Genomic DNA, 26,249 nt, shown 5'->3' on the forward strand with positions numbered 1-26,249 from the left:
ACTGAAGTTTTTAATTTCTGCGGGGAGCTGATGAGCACCAGCTGTTCAGGGATGTAAGAAAAATGCCACAATTATTATTTTAAAATCATTAATATTAATTTAGGTGGGTTTAAATTAATTTAGATATTACGTTAAAATTAATTTAGATAGGTTTAAAATTAATGTTAAAATGTGATATAAACAACAATAAATCAATAAAGTATAATCAATACACATTAAATGTCAAAAACAAAAATAAAAATACTTGGAAAAACTCAGCAGGTCTGGCAGCATCTGCAGAGAGGAGCACAGTTACCGTTTCGAGTCCACATGACTCTTCAACAGAACTAAGTAAAAATAGAAGAGAGGTGAAATATAAGCTGGTTTAAGGGGGGGTGGGACAGGTAGAGCTGGACAGAGGGCCAGTGATAGGTGGAGATAGACAAAAGATGTTATAGACAAAAGCTCAAAGAGGTGTTGAAGGTGGTGATGTTATCTAAGGAATGTGCTAATTAAGGGTAGAAAGCAGAACAAGCAAGGTACAGATAGCCCTAGTGGGGGTGGGGTGGGGTGAAGGGAAGGGATCGAAATAGGCTAAAAGGTAGAGATAAAACAATGGATGGAAATACATTTAAAATAATGGAAATAGGTGGGAAAAGAAAAATCTATATAAATTATTGGGGAAAAAAAGGGGGGATCAGAAAGGGGGTGGGGTGGAGGAGAGAGTTCATGATCTAAAATCGTTGAACTCAATATTCAGTCCGGAAGGCTGTAAAGTGCCTAGTCGGAAGATGAGATGCTGTTCCTCCAGTTTGCGTTGAGCTTCACTGGAAAAATGCAGCAGGCCAAGGATGGACATGTGGGCATGAGAGCAGGGTGGAGTGTTGAAATGGCAAGCAACAGGGAGGTCTGGGTCATGCTTGCGGACAGACCAAAGGTGTTCTGCAAAGCGGTCACCCAGTCTGCGTTTGGTCCCTCCAATGTAGAAGAAACCGTATTGGGAGCAACGAATGCAGTAGACTAAATTGAGGGAAGTGCAAGTGAAATGCTGCTTCACTTGAAAGGAGTGTTTGGGCCCTTGGACAGTGAGGAGAGGGCAAGTAAAGGGGCAGGTGTTGCACCTTCTGCGGTTGCATGGGAAGGTGCCGTGGGAGGGGGTTGAGGTGTAGGGGGTGATGGAGGAGTGGACCAGGATGTCACGGAGGGAACGATCCCTGCGGAATGCCGCAGGGGGGGTGAAGGGAAGATGTGTTTGGTGGTGGCATCATGCTGGAGTTGGCGGAAATGGCGGAGGATAATCCTTTGAATGCGGAGGCTGGTGGGGTGATAAGTGAGGACAAGGGGGACCCTATCATGGTTCTGGGAGGGAGAGGAAGGTGTGAGGGCGGATGCGCGGGAGATGGGCCGGACATGGTTGAGGCCCTGTCAACCACCGTGGGTGGAAAACCTCGGTTAAGGAAGAAGGAAGACATGTCAGAGGAACTGTTTTTGAAAGTGGCATCATCAGAACAGATGCGACGGAGGCGAAGGAACTGAGAGAATGGGATGGAGTCCTTACAGGAAGTGGGGTGTGAGGAGCTGTAGTCGAGATAGCTGTGGGAGTCGGTAGGCTTGTAATGAATATTGGTGGACAGTCTATCACCAGAAATTGAGACAGAGAGGTCAAGGAAGGGAAGGGAAGTGTCAGAGATGGAACATGTGAAAATGATGGAGGGGTGGAAATTGGAAGCAAAATTAATAAATTTTTCCAGGTCCAGACCTGGATTGCATGAAGCAATCATCGATGTACCGGAGAAAGAATTGTGGGAGGGGGCCGGAGTAGGACTGGAACAAGGAATGTTCCACATGCCCCATAAAGAGACAAGCATAACTGGGGCCCATGCGGGTACCCATAGCCACACCTTTTATTTGGAGGAAGTGAAAGGAGCTTAAGGAGAAATTGTTCAGTGTGAGAACAAGTTCAGCCAGACGGAGGAGACTAGTGGTGGATGGGGATTGTTCGGGCCTCTGTTTGAGGAAGAAGCGGAGAACCATCAGACCATCCCGGTGGGGGATGGAGGTGTAGAGGGATTGGACGTCCATGGTGAAGAGGAGGTGGTTGGGGGCAGGGAACTGGAAATTGTTGGTATGATCCATTGTTTTATCTCTACCTTATAGCCTATTTCGATCCCTTCCCTTCACCCCACCCCACCCCCATAGGGCTATCTGTACCTTGCTTGTCCTGCTTTCTACCCTTAATTAGCACATTCCTTAGATAATATCATCACCTTCAACACCTCCTTGTCCTTTTGTCTATGACATCTTTTGGCTATCTCCACCTATCACTGGCCCTCTATCCAGCTCTACCACCACCCCACCCCCCTTAAACCAGTTTATATTTCACCTCTTTTCTATTTTTACTTAGTTCTGTTGAAGAGTCATACGGACTTGAAACGTTAACTGTATTCCTCTCCGCAGATGCTGCCATACCTGCTGAGTTTTCCCAGGTATTTTTATTTTTGTTTTGGATTTCCAGCATCCGCAGTTTTTTGCTTTTATCACATTAAATGTCATTCTTGCCCAGATTTAAAATATTTCTGCTTGAAATTAATTTAAGCAGATTTAAAATTAATGATAAAATATGACACATATATGATGAAAGCTTTAATAAAGGAATCAAGTATAATGAATACATATACACAATGAATGCCAGCCAACCTATAAATTATAAAATACTTCACCTTCTTAAAAGGAATTTAATTAGAGTTAAAATTATTTAGAAAATCGCAGAATTGTTACAGCACTGAAGGATGTTATTTAGCCTGCCTTGTCTTTGCCGGCTCTCCGAATGAGCAATGCACTGAATATTATTCCCTCACCTTCTCCCCATAACCCAGCGCATTCTTCCTTTTCAGATAATAATCCAATTCTCTTTTGAAATCTTTGATTGAAACTGTCTCCACCACACTCTCAGACAGTCCATTCCAAATCCTAACCAGTTGCTGCATGAAAAAGCATCTCATGTCCCCCAATGCTTCTTTTGCCAATTACTTTAAATCTATTCTCTCATTCTTGATTCTTTCATGAATGGGAACAGTTTCTCCTTACCTACTCTGTCCAGAACCCCTATGATTTTGAATATCTCTATGAAATTTCCTCTCAACCTTCTCTTCAAGCAAAACAGTCCCAACTTCTCCAATCTATCTTTATAACTGAAGTTCCTCACTCCTGGAACCATTCTTGTGAAGCTTTTCGACATTCTCTCTAACGCCTTCACATCCTTCCTAAACTGTGGCTCCCAGGAATGGACGCAACACTCTAGCTAAAGCTGAATCAGTGTTTTATACAAGTTCAACACTTCCTTCATGCAACTATCATTAAATCCTAGGATACTGCATGCTTTGTTAGCCATGCTCTCAACCTGTCCTGCCACTTTCAATGACTTATGCATGTATATACCCAGGTCCCTCTGCTTCTGCACCCCCTCTAGAATTGTACCCTTTATTTTATATTTGAGGGACTAAGACCTCACACTGTATATTTTTATAAACTATGTATAGATATGCTCATTGCTATTTCTAAAATTTTTAAACTGGACAAAGACCATTAAAATGGTTGAACCTATGTCTGTGACACCCAAACAAAAGAAGTTACTTGACAGTTTCAGGGAAACTTGCATCTCATTATCTCTGAGGAGCCACTAACGACCACCCAATAGCTGCACAGCCCAATACAAAAGCCACCTGCTTTTAATAACCCAGGCTGGCCAACAGGAGGCAGCTTGCCTGCTAAGGCAAATGCCCCCCAACCTTCCTTTCAATTCCTAATGGGTGAGATATTTAACAGTCTTTGGAACCCAGGCAATGGATAGACTGGAATTGATGGTCAAAGACAGGGTGGAGAGGTGGGTCGTCATGTGACATAGACCTCTTGCTTGTGGAACAAGTAATATTGCCTTGCTGAAGTGCATAGCTTAGTCTGCTGTTTATCATCTAACTAGCAGCCTCACAGACAAGGAAGGAGCTCTGCCCAGGTGGAATACTTGGCCCCTTCTATACTGCTCCTGCTGGAAATTCTGTACCATCACCTACAAGACTGATTTATCTCTGCATTCCTATCTCATTGCATGAAGTCAACACCACTGGAAAAGTGAATTATCCAGCATCAGTTTTCAACCCACCAACCTCTGTGAAGGAATACCTCATTTTCCTTTGATTCTGGAATTCATATAAACCAATATTTGTTTTCTCTGTGGCTTCTGTACTGTAAAACTTTCTTTTCTCTATCCCTCTCTTTACTGTCTGAGTGCGGAGGTGAAATTGCAACCCTCCTTCCATGGTTTGAATGTGTGTAATAAACTAACCCTTTGAGTTCATCCTATCTCCAGCTTGCTGTGGGGTTATGAATAGAAAATTAGGTCACACAAAAACTGAGGGGTTGGGAAATACGCCACCGCTTAAAAAGAGGGAAACAAAAAAAATACTTCTGTTTACAGATGGGTGGTGAGAGGAGAAATTAGTGTTGTTTAAATTAATCCCCCCTCCTTGGTGAAGACTGGTGCAAAGCATTAATTTACTACTCAGTTATGTCATATGCCTCCATGTATAAGTTCACTTATTGGTCCCTAATCGGCCTTACTCCTCTTTTTATAACCCCTTTACTCTTTATATATATAGAAGACTTTGGAATTCCCTTTTATGTTGGCTGACAGTCTCTTTTCATATTCCCTCTTTCCTTCTGTTATTTACTTTTTTCACTTCCCCTCTGCACCATCTATATTCAGCTTGGTTCTCCAAGGTATTATCCACCTGACATCTGTCATATGCACATCTTTTCTCCTTCATCTTAATCTCTATCTCTTTTGTCATTTTATAAGCTTTGGATTTGTTTGCACTACCTTTCCCTTTCATAGAATTATACTTTCACTGCGCCCTAACTATCTCTTCTTTGAAGTTAACCCATTGTTCAGATACAATTTTTCCTGCCAACCTTTGATTCCATTTTATTTGGCCCAGATGCATTCTTACCCCATTGAAACTGGCTTTCCCCCAGTTAATTATTCTTACTCTGGAATATTATTTGTCCTTTTCCATAGTCAGCCTAAACCTTATGATACAATGATCACTGTCCCCTAAATGTTCTCCTACTGACACTTGATGACCTTGGCCCACCTCATTCCCAAGAACCAGGTCTAGAAGTGCCACCTTTCTCTGCCCTTTACATTGCTACTATCCTAGTCTATAATCAAATAATATGGTATATGATAACAAAATCATAAGAAAATAAAAATAATATAAGAAAATAAGTATGCTTGATAGAGGTGATTAAAATCAACAGGGGTCTGGAAACAATAGATAGGGAGAAACTGTTTCCATTGGTGGAAGGATCAAGAACCAGAGGGCAGAAATTTAAGGTCGTTGTCAAAAGAAGCAATGACGACATGAGGAAAAACTTTTTCATGCAACGAGTGGTTAAGATCTGGAATGGACTGCCTGAGAATGTAGTGGATGCAGATTCAACTGAGGCTTTCAAAAGGGAATCAGATCCTTTTCTGAAAAGGAAGAATTTGCAGGGCTATGTGGAGAAGGTGGGTGAATGTCACTCAGAGAGCCAGCATAGACATGACAGGCCAAATGGCCTTCTTCTGTGCTGTGACCATTCTATGATTCTATGATATATTGTTATGACCTCTGGTTTCCCTAAGTATAAAATAATTACAGTTTAGATTCAAAATGCTAGAGTTTCATCGTTTAACTTTTACATCTCTCCTTTCGGCTGGTAGACTGACACAGCGGCTGGGATTTTCTGTACCTGCAGGTGTCAGGTGTTTTTGATACCATGAACGGACAATATGCCATGATTGGCTTCACGACAGTGTGAAACCAGTTTGTGATCGTCCGCTCAGCCCGCCAACAGCAGGCCACGTTTCCCACCATTGGACGTCGGGAACCTCATTGTAATACATCTGCATATCATTATCAGGCCAGCCCACTGGAATCGTCCACCCACCACTGGATTGACGTCCACGTCGGCGGGTAAGCACACTGACGTGTTTCACAACAGCACATAAAAGGCATGAACTTAGCAGGCTGCACTTTGAGGGGGACTTGGAGGTGAGTACACAGCAATGATGTGCAGCGCTTGCCAGGGTTGCCTGTTGGACTTCAAGCTTAAGGAGCGTTGGAGGGGTGGGGGGCAGCCCTGCTATTAAGACAGTTCAGGCACAGGCACATTGATTATGATTGGAGTTGGGCTTCTAGCTTATCTGCCCACTCAAGCAACACAGAGGCATGAAAATGCCACCAAGTGATCCAAAGCTTTTCACCACCCCACCCCCCCCCCCCCCCCCCCCACCACCACCCTCAACCCCCACCCCGGCACAGGCTGCAAAGTCATGAGCATTTTAGTGGACTGCAGAGCAGTTGGATGACTGCACACGTTGTAAAATCTCCTCCTTAAAGCTGGCCATGTAGCAGTCACTGGTGGAGGTGCTCACAGCCCCTTGCAATGTCATCATCCCAGTTTGGACCAGTCTCCTCCATGGTTCAAGCTAACAGTGCAGCCTCGCACTGCGGGTTAGGATAATGCCTGTGCCTGAGCTGAGAGCACAGCATGCAGTCCAATGGGCAAAGCTGCTGCCAATCGGTTTGGTGGAATGGGTGGAGGTGGGTGGGGTTTCAACAGCCATGCAGCGCAGTAAACTCTGGCCATCCAAGTGGTACCAGTGGCTGTGAAAGTGACCGCGGCCCTCAATTTCTATGCCAATGGCTCCTTTCAGGGCTCCACAGGTGACCACTGTGGGATCTCACAAGCCTTCCCCCACAAATACATCCAGGAGGACACGGATGCCATCTTTGCGAGGGCACACAACTTTGTGTATTTTGCATGGGACCAGGACAGCCAGGATGCAAGGGCGATTGGATTTGGCCAGATCTCGGGTTTCCCACAGGTGCAGGGTGCCATCGACTGCATTCACCATCGCAATATGTGGTCAACTATGTCAACCGCAAGGGGTTTCACTCGCTGAAAGCACAGCTGGTGTGCAACCACCAGAAATGCATCTTGCAGGTGTCTGCACAGTTTCCAGGGAGTGTGCACGACTCCAACATCCTCAGTCAGTCACAGATCCCTGGAATCTTCCAGGATCCACAGAAGCTGCAGTGTTGGCTCCTCGGGGACAAGGGCTACCCGCAGAGGCCGTGGCTGACGATACCCGTGCGGCGGCCTCAGACTGCAGCAGAGAGATGGTATAACAAGGCTCATGCTGCAGCTCGCAACTTGGTAGAGCAGACCATTGAGATGCTAAAGATGAGGTTTCAGTGCCTGGACCGGTCTGGTGGAGCCCTGCAATACAATCCACAGAGGGTGTCACGCATCGTCGTTGTCTGCTGCGCTCTTTACAACCTGGCGCTGCAATGGGGAGATGAGCTGGCTGAGGAGGAGATGGAGGAACTGGAGGTCTCCTCCAATGAGGAGGATGGCTATGGGCATGAGGGTGAGGAGGTCTCGAAGGCGACGATGATGGGAATGAGGCCCTCACACTGAATCACAAAAGGTTAGTATGCAGGTACAGTAGGTAATTAGGAAAGCTAATAAAATGTTATCATTTATTGTGAGGGGAATTGATTACAAAAGTAGGGAGGTTATGCTTCAGTTATACAGGGCACTGGTGAGACCACATCCGGAGAATTGTGTACAGTACTGGTCTCGTTATGTAAAGAAAGATGTAAATACGTTAGAAGCAGTTCAGAGAAGGTTTACTAGACTAAACCAGGAATGGGTGGGTTGTCTTATGAGGAAAAGCTGGTAGGCTAGGCTTGTATCCGCTGGAGTTTAGAAGAATAAGAGGCAACTTAATTGAAACCTTTGAGATTCTGAGGGGTCTTGACAGGTGGATGTGGAGAGGATGTTTCCTCTTGTGGGAGAATCTAGAATTAGGGGTCACCGTTTAAAAATAAGGGGTTGCTCATTTAAGTCAGAGATCGGGAGAAATTTTTTCTCTCAGATGGTGAATATTTGGAACTCTCTTCCTCAAAAGGTGGTGGAAGCAGAGTCTTTGAATATTTTTAAAGCAGAGCTAGATAGATTCCTGATAAACAAGGGTGTGAAAGGTTATCCGGGGTAGGCAGGAATGTGGGGTTGAGGTTACATTCAGATCAGCCATGATCTTATTGAATGGTGGAGCAGGCTTGAGGGGCCGAGTGGCCTACTCCTGTTCCTAATTAGTATATTCATATGTAGATGAGGCAGGTGCACTAGGAGGCCCTCATACCTGCTAGATTTGGGGAGGATGATGACAACATGCAGTGAGGTGACTCCATAGATCCTCACATTGCATTTGTGAACGTTTGACTCCAGTCTGACTTATGGCAGCACCAGTACCCTCTGTGAGGTACTGACTGCAACACCCTGTATGTGATGACATTAGCGGGCATCCCCTGGAGGGCCGAGACTTGGAGGGCCCTGGGCTGCTTTTGGGATCCTGCTGTGTGTCAGTGGTACCCTCCTCGGCCTGTGAAGCTGGGTCTGTGGAGGGCATAGGAAAAGGGGAGTCAGATTAGCGGGCCAATCCTGGAGTCACCTGGGTGAATGATCCTAGAGTGTGCTGATCCTCCTCCCTATGGGTGCCCGAGGGTCCTAGGCTGACTCCTTGAGGAGAAGGGGAAGCTGGAGTGAGATCGAGCCGCCCAGCACCCCTCTCATGTACACACTGTTGGAGGCCAACTATGACATCAGTAATGGAGTTGAGCCCGTGCAGCAGTGACGTCCTGGACAAAGGTCTCCATGGTGGCCGCCATCCTACCCAGTGTTAACCTCGGTGCGTTGGCATGCTGCGCTATCACCTCAGACTGAAGATGGACCGACTCCTCTATCGTGCCTTGCAATCTGAGGATTGCAAGCAGACAACCCTTCCTGATGTTCCCGAGCTTGCCTTTGCAGCTCTAGCAAATGTGACATGACCGAGTCCAGGGGCTCGTCATCTGACTCGGGCTCAGCAGATTTATGTCCTCCAGCAGTTCTCCAAGTATCAGACACCTGGGAAGTCCCTGCCTCCGCCTGCTGTGGACCAGAAAGTGTGATGTGCTCACCAGATTGTGATCCCGGGGATACTGTAAAGCTAGGTCCCACCGAGGTGTGTGCCTATGTGTTGGTGGAGGGTGTGGGTGAGCGCTGTGACGGGGCTTCAGGGAGGGTCCCTTCAGATTCCTCTTCAGAGGTTTCTTTGGGGCTTGATTGGAGGCCCTGGGTCATGGACTCTGTAGGCAGTTTCCCGGATGTGCCTGCGAAAGCAAGGAGGGATAATTAGTGCATGGCAGTGGCCTGTGGAAGAGGATACATCACTCACAGCATCGTTGTCTGATGGATGTTACACTGCTGGGCCCTCACTTGGTAGAGCAGCGCCGACCTGTCAGCACACTCCTCTTTTGAAGGGCTTTGACGCAGACCACCACTGCCAAAGCCTCCGAAGCCTGGTTGGCGACGCTGCTGCCCATCCTGTGGCCACAGCAGGAGGTAGGGGACATCGCAACAGGCCTCACGCAATGTTGGGATATGTGGACTCAGAGGGGTTGTTCATGTTTTCCATGAAGTTTTAATTGCTGAAAGTGTTTAAAAGTTGCCTGTGTGATTGTTAGCAGTTCTTATCGACTTCCAAGAGCTTTTTGAAACCAGTCTGCAGACAGTACTCTTTCTTGGGCCTGCAGCTTTCCGGAGACCTCTCCACTGGAGGCAGCTCCCCTGAGGAGGGAGGGATAGAATAAGGAGGAGGCCAGGACTGGACAATCAGCCTCCAGGGGAGCCACCTTTGCGTGGTCAGGCACAGGCACAAGGGGCGCAGGCCAAGAGGTTGTCCAAGGTGCAACGGGTCACAGAAAATGCCACTATCCTGCTGCCAGGGTATACAGGCGGCGAAGCAGCTACCTGAATATGACGGAGGTGCAGTGCCGAAGGAGGCTCCGACTCTCAAGGGAGACAGTCAACTATATCTGTCAGATGATTGGCCCTGAGATCTCCCCTAACTGTGTGGGTGGACACCCCATGCCAGTGGTTCTGAAGCTCACAGTTGCCCTCCACTTCTATGCCTCTGGCTCCTTCCAGGGCTTAGTGGGTGATCTTTGTGGTGTCTCCCAATCAGCTGTCCACACTTATGTCAAGCAGCTTACAGACGCTCTGTTCAGTCGGGTATCCACCTTCATCCACTTCCGCTGCGACCAGGCAAGTCAGACAAAGCGAGCCAGAGGCTTCACGGCCATTGCTGGCTTTCCCCGCGTCCAGGGTGCAATAGACTGCACACATGTGGCCATCAAGGCGCCAGCAGGTGAGCCCGGTGCCTTCCTCAACAGGAAGGGTTTCCACTCCATGAACGTGCAGATAGTGTATGATCACAGGATGCTAATTCTACAAGTCTGTGCAAGGTACCCAGGCAGCTCCCACGACGCCTACATCCTCAGACACTCCCAGGTGCCGGGGCTCTTCAGTGCTCCAGCTCGGCTGGATGGTTAGCTGCTGGGTGACAAGGGCTATCCCCTGCGAAGGTGGCTCATGATGCCACTACGCCGTCCAAGAACAGAAGCTGAGCAGCGCTACAATAGGAGCCAGGGCATCACAAGGGCTGTGGTGGAGAGAGCCATCGGTCTTCTCAAGATGCGCTTCCGTTGCCTGGACCGCTCGGGAGGGTGCACTCCAGTACCCCCCAGATCGCCTCTCTCTGACAGTGATAGCATGCTGTGCTCTGCACAATCTTGCGCTGGAAAGAGGGGATGCAGTTGACGATGAAGACCTTGACGCCCTGGATGAGGCTGCACATGATGAATCCGGCAGTGGCTCAGAGGATGAGGAAGCACAGGGCGATGATGAGGGGCAGCACGCCGACCCGCTATTACACCAAGGAGGCAGGGACATCTGGGACAATTTAATCCAAAGAACCTTCAGCTAGCTCTACACACATGGATCAGCAGGAACAGCATTGCCTGGCACTTCCACACGTGGCACTTAGGTGCTACATCTTCCACCTTTTCAGCTGCAATTAAGGGCTTAGTACAGAAACATCAATGTCCACTCAAACACTCATGATAAATGTGAAAAAGAAAAACGCACCACAAATGAAACACCTTCAGCCATGGTAACAAAAGTGGACTTTATTATGTCCAAAAGAAAAGAAAACAATTCTCCATTGTAATAAGAACAATTTGGGTCCCTATCCTAAGGCCAACACAAAATCACCAGTGATATACCCGTTGAGTGCCTAACGTGCCTTATGCTCACATTTTCGGGTGCTACGTCTAGGTGCTGCCGCATCGCTCGGAGTGGCTTGTGAGACAGCCTGCTGACTCTGCCGTCCTATTGGCCTCGATGACCTTGGCAGGCGTCCTCTGGCCCGTGGAGCCTGTGATGGCTCCGCCTGCGATGGAGTGGCCAGTTCCTGAACTGGCACCTCCCCAGTTGTCGCAGCCTCAACGGAAGAAACATTGAATGGCAGAACGGGGGAGGAGCTGCTGCCCTCATCTGGAGTGCCCTGAGAGGAGCTCGCAGCGATGACAGGCAGCTGCTGCGCCGACGTGAGGTCCCTTTCGACCTCCCTGCTCACCGCAGATGCAGGGGCACCGAACGCCAATGCTTGGTGCCCACAACATCTCCCACATTGGGAATGACCACCCGTGGCCAGTACTGCTGTGAGGGCTTGCAGGTCAGAGCATATCCCAATCATAAGATGTTCCATCCGATTGAACCCCCTCTCTAAGAGAGTCGCCAATCTCTCGCTGGATGAAGCCTGAAGCTCTGCCCTGAGGGTCAAACCTTCACGTGCACTCTGCCTGGACTCCTCCGTCGCAGAGACCAGCTGAAGCATACCCTCATGCAACCCTGCCAGATGCAAACGCGCTTCCTGCAGCTTGTCCTGCAGCTGTTGCATTGGGGACAACTCCAGAGGCACATCATCAGTGCCGGACTCAGCATGTGCCTTGTCCCCTGCAGCCCTCCAGCTGCTGGCGCCATCGGCACTCTCTGCCCCTACCAACTCCTCCAGCGATTGTGATGTACCCTCTCCACTGTGACCTGGGACACTAGCTGATGGTAAAGTCCCCACGGAGGTGTTTGTGTCTGCACTGGTGCCTGGCTGGCTGAAATGATGTGCCACAAGTTGCACATGTTGGGCCTCAGGTGTGGAGGGGGGGTCGCGGTGTCTATGGGCGCGGCGATCTGGTGGTGATGCTGAAATTAACAACAAGGACAGTGCATCAGTTAGCATTCAGTCAGTTCAACCTTTCATCCCTTTCCCTCCTAGCCTCATAAGTCGCTCACCCTTCAAGACCCTAACGAGACGAACATTGGTGGGGTGGAAAAGAGTCAAGAGAAGCCCCAACCATTAAACGCACATGCAGACAGGCTGGTCAGATGGCCTCAGGAATGCCACATGGCATGTTATGTACCATTGGAGTGGGGAGAGTGCAGAGGTACCTGACCTGGATGCACGCTGGCCTGGATAGTCGCGGGGCTGAGGAAACATCACAAACAGTAACGACATTTGCCATGGATCACAGGTGATTGAGAGGTCACATTATTGGCCTTCATTCCGTTTGGAGGGGCATAGACCGGATGGGCAGAAGGCAACATTTCCCCTTAGCGCAGGGATGAGTAACGTGGTGGCATTTATCTAAGTTGAGTGCCATGAGGTTCACAGCTGAGGTGCTGAGGACCTTTTGGACAAAGTAATGTGGGGTGCACTGGCTGAAAGGGTGCTGGAAGTCCCAAACCCCCTAAGATGCAATAAGTCTTTGGCTGTGCAGCAGCGATCCAATGGCATGTTAGACCATGGTGATAGTGGTCACAAATGGGATAAGGTTACTTTGGAAGGTGGTGGAGATGTGAATCCTCAAGGGGATGAGGATCCCTTCTGTATGACCCACACGCCAGAGTGTCTCAGTCTGTGAATGAGCATTGTTTCAGCATTAATGATTGCAGCAACGATCAGTGGTTTGGATGGTGGGCAGACAGAGTGGATGGGACTTTTTGCCTGCAAAACAGAGAAGAGGATTTATTGGGGCTGATCGCTCATGTACTCTGCACGCGCACGCCGCACCCCAACCACAGGGGCCCATCTGAGGCCTCCAGCTGTTCCTGTCCACACTACTGGTGATCAGTCCCCAGAAGATAGTACGGCTGCTCCCAACCCCCTCCCCCAATGGATACCATGGACACATTCGGCATCCATCACTTTGAATAGCACACGAGTCTTAGCGCCCATGGCAAGGAGGCACAACTAGGTGCGGTGCCGATGCCAGCAGATGGCACCTGGCCAAAACACCTTGAGGAACCCCTTGCACCATCTCATCACCATCAATATGACATGTGTTGGAGTTCTGGGTATGTGTCTAGCGGCCTCCCCTGCAGGTTACCCCCAGACTACTCAAATGCCACAAACACCAACATATGCTGCGGGGAGAACCCTTCTTCTCCTCAACCACTAAGGCTGATGTCAGTATGGTCAGTACCCCTTTGCCCACCCAGTGAGCGCCAGATGCCCTATGCAGTAACGACAGCAAGACATGGTGGGGGGGCTCAAAGGCTAAGGCTACCTTCTGGGTCAAATGGCCAAGGCCAACATGGTACTCACCCATCCAGAGCGCAGCAAATCATTGAATCTTTTTCTGCATTGGGTGCCAGTGCGCCGCACATCATCATGGGCACTTACAGCCTCACCCACCTCCTCCCACGCCTGGCTGGTGACATGGGGGGGCCCTCCTCCTCCCATCCTCTGGATAAAGCAGGTGCCGATGGATAGACACCCCTTGGAGGAGGACAGCAAGGCATACATCAGAAAATCGGGGGGCACAGTGGCCCCCCCGCTGGCCTCTCCTGCAGCCTGCCCCCCTCCTCTTGCTCATGCTGCTGTGCAATCGGTCCTCCCTCCCTCTCTTTCCGAGTGGCCATGGTGCACTGCCTCAAGCAGGCTGCCTGGCCACTCTTTATACAGGCTGCCGGCTCCCCATTGGAACCGGCAGTCTGAGCACGCCCGCCCCCGTGATTATTTTCCCGTTCTCCACGGGAGTCACTTACCCACTGGGTGGGCCTTAATTGGCTCACCCACAGAAAATGGCGGCGCGGCCTGTTTTGCCAGTGGCAATCAGCCGCCCGCCCGCCACCGAGTCGGTCGGGCCCGCCCGACCAACAAACGGAAAACTCTGCCCAATGTGTAGATTAAAGTCACCCATGATTACTGTAGCACCCTTGTTACATGCATCTCTAATTTCCTGTTTAATGCCACCCCCTACCTTACTACTACTATTTGGAGGCCTATAGGCAACTCTCATTAATGTTTTCCACCCCCTTGTTGCTTCTTAGCTCCACCCAGACTGATTCTACGTGTAGGTTTTCTGAGCCAATATCCTGTCTCACTATTGCACTGATTTCATCCTTAACTAACAAGGCCATGCCACTTCCTTAACTTTTTGCCTGTCCGCCCTAAGTATCAAGTACCCTTGGATATTCAGTTCCCAGCCTTGGTCACCCTGCAGCCATTTCTCCATAATCGCAATCTTATTGTACCCGTTTACATGTATTTGCGCTGTTAATTTGTCTACCTTATTGTGAATGCTTCATGCATTCAGATACAGTGCCTTTCAACTTGACTTTTTAACAATTTTACAGATTTTCTTGTGCTATGGCCCTATCTCCTGCTAGTCCTTGTTTCTTCTGCCTTCCACTTTTGCTTTCTACTTTCCTGTCTTTCATTCCTATCTTTGTTTCCCTCTCTTGTGTCCCCCCACTCAGGTTCTCCTCCCCCGCCAATCTAATTTAAACCCCCCCACCACAGTACGAGCAAATACCCCAGCAACGATATTGGCCCTGGTCACAGTATCTTTACAGTGCAGAAGGAGGCCATTTGGCTCATCGAGTCTGCACTGGCTCTCTGAAAGAGCATTCCCTCTAGTCCCGCTCCTCTGCATCATCCCCATAACCTTGCACATTCTCTCTTTTCAGGTAGCAATCCAATTCCCTTTTGAATACCTCGATTGAACCTGCCCCCTCCACCCTCTCAGGAAATTTGTTCCAGACTCCAGCCACCCTTTGGGTGAAAACATTTTTCCTCACATCACATTTACTCCTTCCCATTTTTCCCGGAATCAGTCCCAATGCCTCAGGAATCTAAATCCCTCCCTCCTACACCATCTCTCCAGCCACACATTCCACACACTCCAGCCTCCTATTCCTGATGTCACTAGGTCTTCACGACTGCTCAATCTCAGGAGCGCAGGACCTTCTGTTTCAGTGATGTAGAACGTATAGTTAACATACAGTGAAACATACATAGAAAATAGGAGCAGGAGTAGGTCATTCGGCCCTTCGAGCCTGCTCCGCCATTCATTATGATCATGGCTGATCATCCAACTCAATAGCCTGCTCCCGCTTTCTCCCCATATCCTTTGATCCCTTTCACCCCAAGAGCTATATCCAACTCCTTCTCGAAGACATACAATGTTTTGGCCTCAACTACTTTCTGTGGTAGTGAATTCCACAAGCTCACCACTCTCTGGGTGAAGAAATTTCTCCTCATCTCAGTCCTAAATGGTCTACCCCGTATCCTCAGACTGTGCCCTCTGGTTCTGGACTCTCCCATTTCATCCTATGTGTGTCTTTCTGAATTTGGTTTGTTCACAGCTGTTGTTATGAAGATGTGTTATCTCTGCCCTCCTCTCTTCCCCATCCCTCACCCGCTGTGTCCCCCCTCCCCCGTGTCTACCCCCTTTACCCCAATGTCTCCCCTCTCATCCCCTATCTCCTCACCTCTCTCCCCAAAATCTCTGCTCCCCACCCTGTTTCCCCCTCTCCCTGTCATCCCCCTCTCAGAGCCTCTCTCTCACCTCATCTCTCCCAACTCTCTCACTCATCTTCCCACCCGGGTTCCCTGCTGCCCCCTCCCTTCTCATGATGCCCCCTTATCTCCTTCCCCACGTCTCCTGATGCCCCCTTCCCCCCCATCACTGAGTTTCTAGATCCCCTTTCCCCTCTGTTTCCGAATGCCTGGGTTACCTAATGGTCCCCAACCCCTCTGTCACTTAGTTTCCTAATGCCCCCACTGTCACTGGGATTCTTAATGCCACCTTCTCAATCACTGGGATTCCTAATGCCCCCTCCCCCCTAAAACTGGGTTTCCTAATTTTCCCCTCCGCCTGTGACTGGGTGCCCAAATGCCATCTCCTGTCCGTCACTGGGTTTCCCGATGCCCGCCCCCCCACCCAAGACTGGGTTTCCTAATTCCCCAGTCACCCCTGCCACAGGGTTTCCCGATGCCCCCCCTCACCCGTGTTTCCCGATGCCCCCCTCCCCCCGTGTTTCCTGAAGCCCCCCATCCCTCGTGTTTCCTGAAGCCCATCCCGTGTTTCCTGAAGCCCATCCCGTGTTTCCTGAAGCCCCCCCCTCGTGTTTCCTGATGCCCCCCTCCCCCCGTGTTTCCTGATGCCCCCCTCCCCCACGTTTCCTGATGCCGCCCCTCCCCCGTGTTTCCTGATGGCTCCCCCTCCCCCCGTGTTTCCTGATGCCCCCCTCCCCCCGTGTTTCCTGATGCCCCCGTGTTTCCTGATTCCCCCCGTGTTTCCTGATGGCTCCCCCTCCCCCCGTGTTTCCTGATGCCCCCCCCCCCGTGTTTCCTGATGCCCCCCCCCCCCGTGTTTCCTGATGCCCCCCCCCCCGTGTTTCCTGATGCCCCCCCCCCCGTGTTTCCTGATGCCCCCCCCCCGTGTTTCCTGATGCCCCCCGTGTTTCCTGATTCCAACCGTGTTTCCTGATCTCCCCCTCCCCATCCCCACGCTGCCAGTCCCTGTGACGTGGCGGAAATCGCATCATTCGACGTGCTGACGTCAGCGCGTCCGCAGATCGGCGGACGGATACAACCTTCTGGAGCGGTGAACCGTCCCGGAACTGCCCATCCTACCGACCCACTGACAGCCCATCTGCAATGAAAATGTATATTAAACACATGTTAAGGTCTTGAATTCCGTGTAATTTTTAAAGGCGTAATTCAAAGTATGAGAAGTGGAAATAGAGGTCAATCTCTGCTTTTTCCTCTTCTCTTTCCAAGCGGATTTTTTTTTATCTTGTGGCACTATGTGATGCGGGCGGAAGTAGCGTTGTTGTGGAGGCGCTGCTAGGGAGTGAGGCGGTAGCGGCGGCCATATTGTCGGAAAGGGAAGAGCGAGAGAGAGAGAATCTACATCCCCGGATAGAGACTGACTGACAGGCTCTCAATCCCCGGGATAGAGGGAGAGGCATCCCGTCTCCCTGGATAGATAGAGGGTGTCCGGGGACAGGGAGTGTCCGGATCCCGGGGAGAGATAGGATCAGGGAGTGTCCCCGGGCCGGAGCCCCCATCACCCGGACAGCGGCACCATGAGCACCCGCTCGGAGCGGGAGAAATCCCAGAAACAGAATGAGCAGCACCAGGTCATCCTGTCCAAACTACTGCGGGAGGAGGACAACAAATACTGCGCCGACTGCGAGGCTAAAGGTAACCGGGGCTGGGGGAGCGCGGGGGCCGGGGCCTGGGCCCGCTGTCTGCGGCCTGCTGCTTACTCCGGGCCGGACCGCAGTCAGTCAGTCCAGGAAGCGACTCTCTCTATTTCTCTATCCGCGGTTACTCTATCCCCTGACTCAAATCTCAGGGAAGGGAACGGGAAGTCTCCACTGTCTCATCACCAGTCCAGCTCAATCATCTGGCCTTTTCATTATCACTTCTTGTTGGTGCCAGGTTGTACTTTCTGCACTGCAGATCTGGAGACTTCGCATGTCCTTTTCTGTCCCACTCGCCCATATACTTAGTGAAAATGTCGCTTGTCCCATCCACCATACCTGCATGGATTGGGTTGAAATCAAAGCGATGACTATAATGTAAATAGGATTGACAAGTATAAAACGAGGGTGGTAACACATTCAATACTTGAATCAAACCCCTTGTTATTTAATGGAGGGGAGTGTAATTGTTTGAGCAGTCACTGAATATATAAAGGTGTTTGCATGTGACACTCCTCTCTTTTTTAATCAGTTATAAAATATTGATAGAATAGTGCCTAAGGGCAAACTTCTAATATGCAGCAGCATCTATCCATTTATCCTCAGTGTAATAAATCTGCTGACTCAGTTACATGCTGCGTGCATTTATGTCTCCAGTCAATCTTGAAGGAATTTAGTGTATTCATTTTGTTTGGATGAATTTGAAATTCTGCACTTATTAGAATAAGGTTACGCTTTTGCAGATACAGAGCAAATCTAATTAAAATATTGCAATGTAACTAAATTTACTTGGATACCAATTCTCCATTCCAAAACATTTTCTTCCCTTTGAAGTGATTCTTTTCTTTTGTCCCAATCAATAGTTACAAAACACTTGGTTATGAAATGGTGTGTTAAGGTACTGCACTGGATTCAGTATATTGCTGTAGAATTGGTTTAAGTGTAATATGTTTTGTGTTTTTTTTATCTGTTCATGGATGTAGTCACAAAATCCTGCAGTTATTAATTGCAAACCAAAGTCATCTGGATGAAATCCATAAAAATGTGTTTTGGGGCTTGTCCTGTTTTTAATTTCTTAATCAAAATGATGAATCCCAATGGATTAAGTATATATTATTAATTACAAGTGCGCACTGTAAAAATGATTTAATAACAACTTTGCACGATTGCTGAATTTGCAGCTAAGCCATAGATTAAAATACATAGCTTGCTTTTGCATTGTAGGCAATTTTGACTACTATGGTGTGATGGTCAGGGATAAAAAAAACATTGTTTTAAAGTTTCAATGTGAGTGAATTTTGATTTAGCATGAGTCATGGTGCTCTCTTTAAAGGAAGGCCACACATTGAATATTCCTTGTGCTTATCTGTACTTATTAATGGTCTTTCTGTGTATATGTGAAGGTAGCAACCTTACAGCAGTGCATATTTCATGTCAAGAATTACAGTTGGGAGATTTCGAAGATGGCAGGTATCCATGGAGTGGTGCTGCTGATGAGTAGACATGATAATTCATGATTTTCTTGGCGGGTTCTCTTCTCAGGGCAATTAGGGATGGGGCAGCAAATGCTGGCTTTGCTATGTATGATTGTTATGTAGCTCAGTTATCCTCATCCCAGGAACACAACTGTAAAGAGAATATTGCTTTTATATTGCTGAGTATATTGGTATTTTACTAAATTATTGAAAGTGTGCAGATATACCTGAGGATTTGAGAAATGTGATACAAGGACAGTTAGAGGGGCATGAGAAATGTTTAGCTATCTTAGTGTGGCTTTCCATAGGATATATGGCACAAAGACAGGCCATTCAACCCAACTAGTCCATGCCAGTGCTTATGCTTCTCCCATCATTCCTCTAAGTCTAAATTTTCCATCGTAACCCTCTGTTCACTTCAATCTTTCCCTGTGGTAGTGAGTTCCACATTCTCACCACTCTTGGGAAAGGAGTTTCTTCTGAATTCCCAATTGGATTTCTTGGTGACTTACTCATATTGATGGCCTCTAGTTAACTCTTCCCTGTGGGCTGAATGAAATGTGGCAGGATTGATGGACCAGCTGCTCTTTTCCTACCTGCCATTTGTGTGCTCCTATTTTTGCAGCTGAAGATTGCATATGTATACCTTGTTTTTGTACTTTGATATTTTTTGCTGATAATTTGGCTATAACACTGAGGATAATGAGATCAGATGTTTCTCAGGTCCTTGATGCATCTGGTGGAGGATGAAAAGGCCTCAATTGGCCACAATTTAAGATGGTCAGGTTGGAGAAATGTGCTTGCTAAAGCTGCTGTCTGTTTGTGACTTTCTTGTTTTCTGCTTAACATTGCCAAGATGTTCCTTTCCAAAGTGCGGGACAGTGGGTGGGGGTATGCTGTTGCTGCCTTCCTTTTGCTGGGGATTGTTACGTAGCTCAGTTATTCTTCAGCCTCTCTCTGCAGTTGTTTCTTTCCACCACAAGTTGCTTGCCATTTTTCAGTTCCCATTAGGATATTTGCTTGAGAGGTGACCTGGCTAACCTAATGAATCAATGCTTTATTAAACATTGTTTTATCTCAAGTTGTAGAGGTTCATGACAGAATTTTGATTTGTCTTGCTATTTGTGTAGCATGAATCAGTGATGTGGATGTTGTCAAGTCTTGTCATGTAATCCTGTTTTTATTGGCCCTTCGTTATGATTTCTTATTACAAGACATTAAAAACAGTAAAATGGAGATGAATTTAAGAATCATAATCTTGCATCACAGAAGGAGGCCATTATTCTAAACTCCAGTGAATGCAGACCTAGTTGACCCAATCTCCTCATACGACAATCCTGCCATCCCAGGAATCAGTCTGATGAACCTTCGCTGCACTCCCTCTATGGTAAGTGTATCCTTTCTTAGGTAAGGAGACCAAAATTGCTCACAATATTCCAGATGTGGTCTCACCAAGGCCCTGTACAATTGCAGTAAGACACCCTTGCCCCTGAATGCAGGATGTCTTACTACAGCTGTACAGGGCCTTTGTGAGACCACACCTGGAGCAGTATGTGCAGCTTTGATCCCCTTACCTAAGAAAGGATATACTTGCCATAGAGGGAGTACAGTGAAGGTTCACCAGACTGATTCCTGTGATGGCAGGGTTGTTGTATGAGGAGAGATTGGGTCAACTAGGCATCTATTGACTGGAGTTCAGAAGAATGAGGGGGAATAGTATTGAAACGTATAAAATCCTGACAGGGTTGGGCAGACTGGATGCAGGGATGATGTTTCCTCTGGCTAGGTGGGGTCTAGTCTCAGGGGTCGCAGTCTCATGATGCAGGGTAGGCCATTTTGGACTGAGATGAGATATTTCTTCACTTAAAGGGTGGTGCACCTGTGGAATTCTCTACTAGAGGGCTGTGGAGGCCAAGTCACTGATTATATCTAAGAAGGAAATAGATTTCTAGGCTCTAAAGGTGTCAAGGGGTATGGGGAGAGAGCGGGAGTATGACGTTGAGATAGAGGATCAGCCATGATCGTATTGAATGGCAGAGTAGGTTTGAAGGGCCACATAACCACCTCCTATTTTCTACGCTCCTGATTCTGACAGCCTATCCTGCCTGTGCCAGCTCTTTAACAGAGCCACCAAATTGCCCCTCTTCAAGTCTCTATCCAATTTCCTCTTGAAAGGTATTGAATCTGTTTTTGCCACCCATTCAGACAGTGTCCTATATCTTATAATTAGCAGCGATGGAAGAGTGCTTGCCTTTGATCACACCTACAGCTTCCCACAGAGATTTTGTAGGCTTTTGAGCGGTTGCTAGAGTTTGCTCGGGATTGGGGTGAAAGAGAGCAGGGCAAGTAAGTGTTTCCCCTCAACCAATCAAATTGAAGAATGGCCACTGAGGCATTCAGAGGCTAAATGAAATATAAATTAGAATATTTAATTCATCGTAAAATCATCTATCGAAAGCAAAAGAAGAAAGATTAGAGTCAAGAAAAAAGTATAAAAAACATTCTGACTGAATGAGGTGCCTCCATTTTGCAAAATTTAATTTCAGATCCAGAGAAGTTGCTTAGCAGTAATTAAGACATCAGACAGTAAAAATTCACTGACATCTGAATGCACCAACTCGCGTCCTTAAATGGGTTACAATGCCAAGATTCTCAGCAAAGTACTGTTGTATGGTGGAGCAGATCAAGTCAACAATTTCCAGATCTCTGCTTAACTGCTAATGCACTCTGCATTTTCCTGTACAATTAATTCGATGAGTGATTTTAGTGTGACTGTTCATGAAAATCCTTGCTGCAGTTTTAAAAAAAAAAATGTTAATCACCTTTTAAATTTGCATGCTGTGGTCACTGGCCCTCCTGCCAGTGGAAACAGAATAGAAAAACAATCAAACCCTCAATTTTAAACACCTATTCTCTAAGGAGAATAACGCTACTTCACATTTTTTTTTCTTTATTCTCTTATGGGATGTGGGCATTGCTGGCGAGGCCAGCATTTGTTGCCCATCCCTAATTGCTCCTTGAACTGAGTGGCTTGCTGGGACATTTCAGAGGGCATTATTAGTCGACCACATTGCTGTGGGTCCGGACTGACATGTAGGCCAGACCAGGTAAGATGGCAGATTCCCTTCCCTAAGGGACATTGGTAAACCAAATGGATTTTTACAACAATCGATAGCTTAACGGTCAGCATCACTGGGGCAAGATTTGTAGTCCAGGTTGATTAACTGAATTTAAATTCCACCAGCTGCCATTTCAGTGGATGTGGGTTTCACTGGCCAGGCCAGCATTTATTGGCCATCCCTAGTTGCCCTTGAGAAAGTGGTGGTGAGCTGCCTCCTTGAACCACTGCAGTCCATGTGGTGTAGGTACACCCACAGTGCTGTTAGGATGGGGGTTCTAGGATTTTGGCCCAGCGACAGTGAAGGAACAGTGATCTATTTCCAAGTCAGGGTAGTGAGTGACTTGGAGGGGAACTTCCAGCTGGTGGTGTTCCCATGTATCCTTCTAGATGGTAGTGGTTGTGGGTTTGGAAGGTGCTGCATTCATCCTTGGTGAATTCCTGCATTGCACCTTGTAGATAGTAGCAGCAGTGTGTACCATGTGTTGTTGGTGGAGGGAGAGAATGTTTGTGGATGTGGTGCCAATCAAGTGGGCTGCTTTGTCCTGGACGGTGTCAAGCTTCTTGGGTGTTGTGGGTGCTACATGCATCAAGGCAAGTGGGTAGTATTCCATCACGCTCCTGACTTGTGCCTTGTAGATGGTGGACAGGCTTTGGGGAGTCAGGAGGTGAATTACTCATCGCACGATTCCTAGTCTCTGACTTGCTCTTGTAGCCACAGTGTTTATATGGCTAGTCCAGTTCAGTTTCTGGTCAATGGTAACCCCCAGGATGTTGATAGTGGGGTAGTCATTGATGGTAATGCCATTGAACATCAAGGGGCGATGGTTGGATTCAATCTTGTGGAAGATGGTCATTGCCTGACACTTGTGTGGCATGAATGTTACTTGCCACTTGTCTGCCCAAGCCTGGATATTGTCTAGGTCTTGCTGTATTTGCTCATGGGCTGCTTCAGTATCTGAGGAGTCGTGAATGGTGCTGAACATTGTGCAATCATCAGCAAACATTCTCACTTCAGACCTTATGATGGAAGGAAGGTCATTGATGAAGCAGCTGAAGATAGTTAGGCCTAGGACACTACCCTGAGGAACTCCTGCAGTGATGTCCTGGAGCTGAGATGATTGACCTCCAACGACTGCAGCCATTTTCCTTTGCGCCAGGTATGACTCCAGCCAGCGGAAAGTTTTCCCCCCGATTCCCATTGACTTCAGTTTTGCTAGGGCTCCTTGATGCCACACTCGATCAAATGCAACTTTGATTTCAAGGGCAGTCACTCTCACCTCACCTCGGGAGTGCAGCTCTTTTGTCCATGTTTGAACCAAGGCTATAATGAGTTCAGGAGCTGAGTGGCCCTGGCGGAACCCAAACTGGGTGTCAGTGAGCAGATTATTGCTAATCAAGTGTCGTTTGATATTACTGTTGATGACCCCTTCCATTACTGATGATCGAGAGCAGACTGATGAGGCGGTATTTGGCTGGGTTGGATTTGTCCTTTTTGTGTACAGGACATAGCTGGACAATTTTCCACACAGTTGGGTAGATGCCAGTGTTGTAGCTGTACTGGAACAGCTTGGCTAGGAGCGTGGCAAGTTCTGGAGCACAAGTACTATTGCAGAAATATTGTCAGGGCCCATAGCCTTTGCAGTATCAAGTGCCTTCAGCCGTTTCTTGCTATCACGTGGAATTGGCTGAAGACTGGCATCTGTGAATGCAGGGGACCCCCGAAGGAGGCCGAGATGGATCATTCACTCGGCACTCCCAGCTGAAGATTGTTGCGAATGCTTCAGCCTTATCTTTTGCACTGCTGTGCTGGGCTCCTCCATCATTGAGAATGGGGATATTTCTGGAGTACCTTCTCCAGTGAGTTGTTTAATTGTCCACCACCATTCACGACTGGATGTGGCAGGACTGCAGAGCTTAGATCTGATCCATTGGTTGTGGGATCGCATAGTTCTGTTTACCACTTGCTGCTTATGCTGTTTGGCACACAAGCAGTCCTGTGTTATAGCTTCACCAGGTTGGCACCTCATTATTAGATATACATGGTGCTGCTCCTGGCCTGCCCTCCTGCACTCTTCATTGAACCAGGATTGATCTCCTGGCTTGATGGTGATGGTTGAGTGAGGGATATGCTGGGCCATGAGGTTACAGATTGTGTTCGAGTACAGTCCTGCTGCTGCTGATGACCCTTATGGCTGCCCAGTCTTGAGTTGCTAGATCTGTTCAAAATCTATTTTATTTAGCACCGTGGTAGTGCCACAAAACACGATGGAGGTTATCGTCAATGCGAAGGTGACACTTTGTCTCCACAGCGACTGTGTGGTGGTTGGTCACACCTATTGATACTGTCATGGATGGATGCATCTGCGGCAGGTAGGTTGTTGAGGATGATGTCAAGTATGTTTTTCCCTCTTGTTGGTTCCCTCACCACCTGCCGCAGACCCAACCTTGGTCAGTGTTACCGAGCCACCCTTGGTGATGGACATTAAAGTCCCCACCCAGAGTACATTCTGCATCCTTGCCACCCTCAGTGCTTCCTCCAAGTGGTGTTCAACATGGAGGAGCACTGATTCATCAGCTGAAGGAGGGCAGTATGTGGTAATCAGCAGGAGGTTTCGTTGCCAATGTTTGACCTGAAGCCATGAGACTTCATGGGGTCCAGAGTCGATGTTGAGGACTCCCAAGCAACTCCTTCCTGACTGTATACCACTGTGCCGCCAACTCTGCAGGGTCTGTCTTGCAGGTGGGACAAGACATACCAAGGGACGGTGATGGTGGTGTCTGGGACATTATCTGTAAGATATAATTCCGCAAGGCTGTTACTTGACTATTCCAATTTTGGCACTAGCTCCCAGATGTTAGTTGGGAGGACTTTGCAGGGTCAACAGGGCTGAGTTTGCTGTTGTAATTTCCGGTGCCTAGGTCAATGCCGGGTGGTCCATCCGGTTTCGTTCCGTTTTTGAGACTTTGTAGAGGTTTGATACAACTGAGTGGCTTGCTAGGCCATTTCAGAGGGCCTTTAAGGGTCAATCATATTGCTGTGGTTCTGGAGTCGCATGTAGACCAGAGCAGGTAAGGACGGCAGGTTTCATTCTCTAAAGGACATGAGTGAACCAGATGAGTTTTTACAACAATCGGCAATGGTTTCATGGTCATCACTGGACTTATAATTCCACGTTTTTATTGAATTCAAATCCCACCTTCTGCAGTGGCAGAGAATTATCCTGGGTCTCCGGATTACTAATCCAGCGACAATACGACTATGCTGTCGCCTCCCTATAACTGAACTTGCTCATCTCTGGTACCAAGTAAATTTCCTCTACTCTCTGTAAGGCTTTGGAATCCTAAAGTGGCTGACTTCACTGTTGATGGAATTGTGAGGGAATAGAGAGAGCTTAATTAAGTTGTATTTGCGGGTGTTAGGAATGAGTTTTAGCTTTAAAGTTTAAGGTTGATTTATATTTCTGTATCTGTGTTAAGAAAGGTCAAATGGAGTTTTAGTTTCACTTTAAAAGGGTGCTTGCGTTTCTAATGAGTTTTACAACTCCTATAAAGTACAGGTAAACATACAAGGCCCGCAATAGGTGGCCAGAGAGATAGGTCCCCCCCTCCCACAGAGACACACACAAGAAGAGAAACAGCAGCTTGTTTGGAAGCTGTTGGAGTTCAGTTGGTTTGAAGGCAGCTGTGAACCAGAAGCAGCAGAGAAGGGACAGATAGCAGCCCCAAGCTGAGAAAAACCCCAAAGATCCCGAAGAATGGAAGAGGAGAAAGCGCAAAGAAGACCTTCTAATGAAAGGAAAGGCAGGAACCTGGGAAACGATCCTGTTAAGTTAAGAGTGAGGGGTAGAGAGAGAGGCTCCAAGCTTCAGAAAGCAGATTTAAAGCGAGAACAGCTTGCAAGAAGGTCCAAAGAGACAACTGAATGTTTGTAACTCTTTGCTATGGGCATGTTGAAGGCTGAGTCAGAGAGACTGTGTGGAAGACAGCTTGAATGCATGTGGTGACCCAGGGAAGAGGAACATTAGGAGGAGAGGTCAAAGCCCTGGAGGTGAACCCTTGCGAAAAGTGTCTGAGAGAAAGCGTTGGTTTGGGAGAAGATTCCAAGACAAGGTCTCGGAGAGTGGCGATTAGAACCCCTTGATTGAAGGGCAGAATTCGGTAATTGGTCATAGTGTGACAAGCATCTGGGG

General features: G+C 48.0%; 1 protein-coding gene across 2 annotated transcripts in view; it reads left to right on the top strand.

Annotated features, from left to right (window-relative positions):
• Positions 1–17,086: 17,086 nt before the first annotated feature.
• Positions 17,087–26,249, top strand: part of smap1 (small ArfGAP 1) — a 344,710-nt gene continuing 335,547 nt past the window's right edge. Inside the window, exon 1 of one of the 2 annotated variants that reach the window (XM_078541858.1) lies at positions 17,087–17,461. In XM_078541858.1, coding sequence (XP_078397984.1) covers positions 17,344–17,461 — 118 coding nt within the window. In that variant the 5' untranslated portion in view covers positions 17,087–17,343. The remainder of the gene's footprint in view (positions 17,462–26,249) is intronic. The other variant, XM_078541859.1, reaches the window with a different exon arrangement.

Source organism: Cetorhinus maximus, chromosome 5 (assembly GCF_964194155.1).
Source record: "Cetorhinus maximus chromosome 5, sCetMax3.hap1.1, whole genome shotgun sequence".
Taxonomy (NCBI): Eukaryota; Metazoa; Chordata; class Chondrichthyes; order Lamniformes; family Cetorhinidae; genus Cetorhinus; species Cetorhinus maximus.